The 7412-nt window shown below is 32.4% G+C and overlaps 1 protein-coding gene across 1 annotated transcript; it reads right to left on the reverse strand.

The window, feature by feature from the left end:
* Positions 1-6393: 6393 nt before the first annotated feature.
* LOC120576068 (uncharacterized) lies at positions 6394-6915 on the reverse strand. The gene has a single exon (XM_039827033.1). The coding sequence runs from the start codon at positions 6913-6915 to the stop codon at positions 6394-6396; it is 522 nt and encodes a 173-aa protein (XP_039682967.1).
* Positions 6916-7412: the final 497 nt, after the last annotated feature.

A 7412-nucleotide genomic window follows, 5' to 3' on the forward strand; every position in this document is an offset into this window, starting at 1 on the left:
ATTGTTTTAAACAACCCTCTTAAGTATAATATAAATTAATAGTAAACATAACAATATCAACATATTTTAAAACAATGTCATTATGTTTATCACAATTTTTTTAAAACAATGTCATTATGTTTATCACAATTTTTTTCTTCATCTTTACAAATATTTTAACTATGTAACTATGTGATTAACTTCAACAATCATCTTAATTTATATACTCTTAAATGTAAATTATCGAACCGAAAAAACAATTCTAGTTCAATCAATTTACAAGACTGGATTTTTTATTTTTTTTTTAAAACATTTACTAGTTACAAACCCGTGCTTCGCACGGGTTGAATATCGTATCTTGTAAAAAATTTGTTCCAAAGGAAAAATGAGCAAATTAATGAATATTGCACAAACTCGGATATTCTAAATAAATCACTTTTACTATATTTTTAAAAAACTTTGTTATAAAGGAGAAATGAGCAAATTAAGGGAAATAACTGTATCTTTCTAAGAAATTGTTGTCGTTCATAAATGTGAAAATCAAGCAAGCATATTGCACAAATCTCATTTTGTTCAAGAGATTAGGAAAACAACATTATAATTAGCATTATACTAATTAGAACCAATGAAGGAAGCAACAATGTGCATATTAACATTACATAATAGTTAGATTTATAAAAGAGACTACAAGTGTCATAGACTAACCAAAAAGAAAATTTTCCCAATATTTACATCAGACAAAATGAAAAGAACAAATGGCATCCCAAAGTCAAGATAGTTTACGATTACAGTCCAAAGCGATATGTAACACCCTCCTTGAATTATTTGATTATTTAATTATTTTTTTTGAGTTAGGATATATTTATATAATTTATGTGATTTTAAATAATATTGGTTGATTATGTGGTGTGTATTATTTTATTATATAGTTTATTTTAATATTAATTAGAATAATGTGAGAATTAATATTATTTTGGAGGTTGGGGAGTTAATTAGGAATTAATAGAATTAAGGGGAGTTTAATGAAATAAAGGAGGAGTTATATTTTGGGAGTTAGGAAAAGAAAAGGTTAGAAGCAGTTTTAAGTAAAACAAGTTTTGGGAGAGAAAACCAAGGACAAGGGAGAGAAGAGCAAGTAGAGCCAAGGGAATCCGATCGTTGTGCATTTTTCTTCTGAATTAAGGTAAGGGTGAGACTATCTCTCAATGATAATGGTTATATAATTCTGATTTTTGTTTAGCATAGTTCTAGTTGAAATTGGGAATTGGGGGTTAGGTTTTTGAAGTATGATTCTTGGATTGAAAAGTGTAGAAATCATGGCAATTGTGTTAAGAATCGATGTTCAGATTGTAGAATAAACATAGGTTGAGTTTCCTATCAAATTTGGGGTTTGGGTGGATGAAAAATTGGGTTTTTGGCTGAAAACTGGTCTGTTCCCATAGGGTTGTTCGTCGCAACTCGTCACAGCGAGTAAACTTACTCGCCTCGCGAACTGCACAGAGACAGCATCACCTGTTTCGTGTTCTTGCGTCTTTTTCACATGTTTCTGTTTTGAATTGGTCTTTGGTGTAAACATGAAAGTTGTAGATAATTTTGTTAGCTTTCCAATGGCTTTAGTTTGACTCGAAAATGATTTTTGGTTTATGAGAGATGATGAAAATACTCCAATGAGGTCTTAGTGAATTTTTATGAATTTCAGCACAACTTTGTCAGAATTTGAAATGAAAACTGGTATTGATTGGTACATAATTGGTCTTAGGTGTAAACATGAAAGTTATAGGTATGGATGTTAGCTTTCTAATGCCGTTGGTTTGACTTCAAAAGGATTTATAGAACTTGAGTTATGGTCAAATTACTGCACGTAGGTCACAGTGAATAATTGTTTATGATTGATGAATTAATATATGTATGTATATATTTGTGAATACGATATTGTCAAAGATTGATGAAGTGTTATATGTATATATGATGTTTTAAGATGTTGATTACCATTTGATGTTGTTATATTTTGAGATTGTTTGTGTGCTGCCATGTTACTGGTTATTATTGATTAAGATGCATCTGTCGGTTAATATGTTGGTTAATATTTGATTAAAGTGGGTTAATGTTTAATTAAAGTGGGTTAACCTTTGATTAAAGTTGGTTAATATTTAGGTGACGTTGGTTAATGTTGTGGGAAATGTTGGCTGGTGTTGGTTAATGTGAAATATATATATATATATATATATATTATGTGGAAAATATATGGCGTTGAAGTTGTTGTTGACTATCATTAGTTGTATTATTGTGGTGTAAGTCTTATTCTTATATATAAATATATGTATTTGTTGAGGGGTGGTTGTCGTCGTTCATACTGTCGGTGTTTGTAGTTGAGTTGTATGTAGATATAGACAGGTGGGTCAGTTGCATAAGCATAAAAGTGGGAGAGCTTCGGCTCTGGAACGCCTTGTCATTCAAAGTGGTGGAGCACTAGTTGCTCAAAGTGGTGTTAGTGGTGAGGACTTATGTCCTTATGAGAATGCTTTAACCATTCGACATCGGTGTGGGTCACGGCCCTGATTTTGGTACCACATGCATAGTTGCATTTGTTGAGGAGTCTTAGTGCAGTTGTCATGTCTTGCATGAGTCTTAGCGGTGGTGTCGAGTTGTTGCATGAGTCGTCGTTGTTGGTTTTAATTATCATTTGGTTGATGTTGTTAATGATGATATACTTATATATTGATGAATTATTATTATGACAGGGTGATAGATTTAATTGATGAGTTAGATATTTATTATTGATGATATTGTTGATTATGAAATATATATATATATATATATATATATATATTGGATAATTGTAGTTATCGTCGTTGGTGGTTGAATTAGTAAGTGTTACTAAAGTTAAAGAAGTAAGAACATTATTGTTAAATATATGTAGTTGTTTATATTGTTATGATGTCATGATTATGTCGTGTCGTTTATATTATTATGAAAAGATGTTTATGATATTGATTACGATGTTATGATGAATGTTTATGGTGTTGAATATGAGATTGTTATGATGTTATTTATGATATCGAGTTATGACTGTTGATATGATGAGTATATGATATGGTTTAGGAGTCGTTAAAAGAATTACTATTACTAATTGATGAAGTTTAAGTTGTTAGATGCATTTGATGAATTATATATTATTATTATTGATTGTGAATCTCACCCCTTCTTCTTGAAAATGTTGCTCTTCGTATGAGTAACTTGCAGGTGATCGAGTGTAGGTTGCTGTGTTTTTGCTGTCGTGAGTGGCTATCCCTCACTGAGTCGTTTAGGTGCTCTGATACGTAACGGGATGGGAACTTTGTTGCATGCTTTTCTATTCCTTACGTATTGTTTATAAATTTACATGATTAAGTTGTTAATTGGATTTTTATGAGATGTTTTGATGAGGCCTTCGTGCCAAGACTTTTTATGTTAATGAATTTAATCCGCTGCAAAGTTTGAATTAATATGTTGAAGGATAAATTAGTTAATTAACTTATTTATGATTTTATGAAGTGTAGCATTCCGTTTACATGTTGAATACTCTGATTAATTAAATGAAATTTTTAAGTCGGGAAAACGGGGTGTTACACGATACGCCAAAATAGTAGAAGTTCAAATAGTTCAGCAATAAAGATCTACTTTTGAACAACTCGAACGTGCAAGTTCTTCGATTACTTTTCGAGATCAAAGATGAGCTTACCACCTTCTTCCATCACATGTTCTCTGCTGAAATTGAACCACTGTCCACCCAAGTATTTTTCATAGCTTGCTCTTTCGGCGGTAATGAGGCGACACTTATACTTTCTGTGTCTGGTCATCAATGAGAGTGATTGTTTTGCGCTTTTCTTTCAGAATTGTTCTTGACACCTCGTTTAGGAAATGCTAAATAGAGAAATAATTGCAACATTAGTCTAATGCATATTAACAGATGTATGTGAATATAGTTACATATAATTTATAAAATAAAGGTAGCATAAGCTAAATAAAATGTACCATGACTTCTAATTTATATTCCTATTAGCTTCTTATAAAGCCTAGATAAATGCATGCATGTGGATTATATGTACCCCGTTGGCTAATTAACATTGTTGAAACAAATAGAAATTAAGCATCGCTCCCGCATGTGCATCTATAGCTAGCATCATTTGACATTGATGTCTTCGAACATTTGATGCAACTCTCATAATACCATCCAAACTGATTATGATTGAATTTAGTTGTTTTCCAAATAGTGATGCAATATGTTTCCTAACACAAATTATGCACATGAAATAAAGAATAATGCAATATGTATTCTTATTTTGTGCGTAAAAAAATTCAAAGCATGTTTGTGCATAAAAAAAGCAAACCTTGACTAAGTTTGTAAATTCAATAATTGCCCTAACTTGAGATAAATTGGAAAAATCGTTGTACGAAGTACGTTGAGAAGAAGCCGAACTCTGACTTAAGTTTTGACTGAAGCTTTGACTCTGAGCTTGAGAAGTGTTAAGGTCACGACAACAATTCAAGAAACATGGTCAAACAACAATCAAATCAGATTGTGAAATAATAAGTTACTCTAACACTGTATTTTGAAATCATAATGCAAATTTACTAAGTCTTAAACTTCTCAACAACCGGATGATGTAGGTTGATGAGCATTCTCGAACCTGACCAATTGTTACATATATTTGGGTTGCCATTGACTACAAAATAGAAGCAAAGAACTCAATGTATATAGATGGTAAATGATAAAGCTACGAAGTACTTTTTTCCATAGTGTTACATCAACCATATGCCCACTGTATAAGTAAATACATCATTCAGGTCATTATCAAACTTATATAAAATTATATCATCTGATCTTGAAAAATTAGAAAATAATACCTTTTATCTTTCAAAACAATGTTCATACACGGTTTCTTTCTAGTCCCAATTGGCAGTGTCTTGACAATCTCATGCAGAAGCCCGATGATTTCTTAAAAAAAAAAATTACATCTATGAGGACAATATAATCGGAGAAAACACAAAAATAAATTAAAGCACATAACTATATCATATAAAACGTCAGTTTTAAATTTTCCATCTTGAATTTTCTTAAATGACTTAAAGCGAAATTCATGAGTAAGAACATTAGTTAACTTGTCATACTTCTACATCTTTGTACCAAAACTAAAAACAACCTTAAAGGGATTAAATGCAATGTCATTATCAAACGCATGACAATTATACAAAGTATAAGTCTTGTTTTCCTCGATCAAAGCCTTCCAATGCTCCTATTCTATATTGAGTTATTACATGAACTCGATCACCCTAAATCCGAGAAAGAAACCAAAAAATATAAATAAATCAAAATGTACACTAATAAGAAACATTGATAAATCATAAAGGAAATTACAACAAATCTTAACTAACTTATCTAACCTTTGCTTCACAAATAATGATCTTCATATGTTGATTCTCAATACTACCGGTCACAATCCAAGAATCCAGCACTCCAACTCCTATTTTCCAAATGTTCAAATCATTTTTGAGATCATTAATGTAGTCATAATCCCTCGACATTGAAAGTCCTATATAGAAATACAATAATACATCATTTAATTTTATTCCCTTTGTTCATTTTGATACTGAAAGAAGCTAACATATTTCAATGTGATCAATTTTTGTATCATCAATTCAACCTGATCTTAAATGCACAAATTTCTGTATCGTCAACTTTCTAGACCTCAATGATATGACCAAAACAAATTTACACCAATCAACTTTCGTACGGCTCAATGATATAGGAAAGAATAAACCAAATATGAAAACTGTTACAGCTTTAGGATTACTCACAAAAAATAAAATAACCCACATGCATCAATTTTTTCAACTACAGTACTAGAAGATAAAATAACAATTGTGTCAAAATCTTACCACGAGCTAAAATTCAATCATCATGACCTCTACTATACTCCACATAACAAAGTATGATTTATTATGCAATGTTCCTTTCAAAAGCTCACGGGGACAAAACTTCAAATTTATTATCAATTATTTTTTTTTTTTTAAGCAAAGAGCATCAGCTCAATTCATTAAAGAAGAGAAGAAAGTACAAGAAAGAAAAGGGGGAATAAACCAAGACCTTTTCATAAGGTAGTAAATCTAAAGTTGGGTTTTCCCAACCTATTTCTAATGTACTCTCCCTTGACAAAATCAGGAATAACGTCAAACCAAAAGATATCAAACGAAGAAAGAGATAAACCAAAATTAGCAAGACTGTCGGCGCAAGTATTTCCCTCTCTATAAATGTGTGAAGCACAAAACCTTATGTTGCGAGTCAATTGCAAGCAATTTTCCCATCTGTTTCTGAGTTCCCAAGGAACAACCAATTTCGAGTTGAAAGCCATGATGACAAGTTGAGAATCAGATTCAAGCCAAACGTTGCAAAAACTCCTGGAAAACTGCAATCTCAATAGCAATCATAGCGGCAATCAGCTCCGCGAACAACGCATCCGCCGGACCAATAAAATGAGTGAAACCTCCCAAGAAAGCACCATTAGAATTCCGAAAAATCCCCCCAGCAACAGATCTTGAGGGGTTTTTAGTAGCGGCCCCATCCGTGTTAATTTTAATCCATGAGGGCAAAGGAGGAGACCAAATGATTTCCTTAATGGAAGGAGCTCTAGGAGGCCGAATATTCACCTTGCAAGACTTCATAATAGTAAATTCATATATGTTTGCAGCAGCCGTTTTGGATGTTAAATTACCAGCAAGGGAAACTTTGGAGATGATCAAGTTTATTGTACTACGCCAATGAATCACTTTGCTTTGAACACGAATTTGATTTCTCCTATACCAAATAGTATTAACTATATTGAAGATGCAGGCTTTGACCACCACTTTACATTGAGGAGTCCAATGGAGATCCAAGAAAGCCCAGACCTCACTCATAGAATTAAACTGCAAGGATTTATTAAGAATGCTAGCTAACCAAGACCACAATTTAAGAGCAGAAGAACAGTGAAAAAATAAGTGAGTAGTGGTTTCAGTACAAGATTGGCAAGAAGAACACATTGAAGGCATTAAGCTACCTCTAAGCATCAAATTTTCATCAGTGGGCATCTTGTCATGCAAGAGTCTCCAGATTAGGAAAGTTAAGGACGGAGGAATGTCCGGGCTCCAAGTAGATTTGGCCCAACTAATGTTTTACCCATGACCGTATTTAAAGAGGAAAACATCCTTAAAAGATAGAACACCAGTTGAGTTACCTTTCCAAATTAATTTGTCATCTCTAGCAACACTTGGAAGAGTAATTTGCTGCGTGAAATGACCTAAAGCAGGGAAGACATCCAGCACCGGGGAGGGAATGCACCAATGAGAATTAAGCATGAAGTCACTAACTTTGTCCGTAAGATTTGCATGAAGATGATCAAGGATGTTGAGAATGG

The sequence above is a fragment of the Medicago truncatula genome, chromosome 6 (assembly GCF_003473485.1).
Source record: "Medicago truncatula cultivar Jemalong A17 chromosome 6, MtrunA17r5.0-ANR, whole genome shotgun sequence".
Taxonomy (NCBI): Eukaryota; Viridiplantae; Streptophyta; class Magnoliopsida; order Fabales; family Fabaceae; genus Medicago; species Medicago truncatula.

What these genes read in the sequence shown, in the direction of transcription:
- LOC120576068 (XM_039827033.1), bottom strand. Translation starts at nt 6,915, where the DNA reads ATGAGTGAGGTCTGGGCTTTCTTGGATCTCCATTGGACTCCTCAATGT.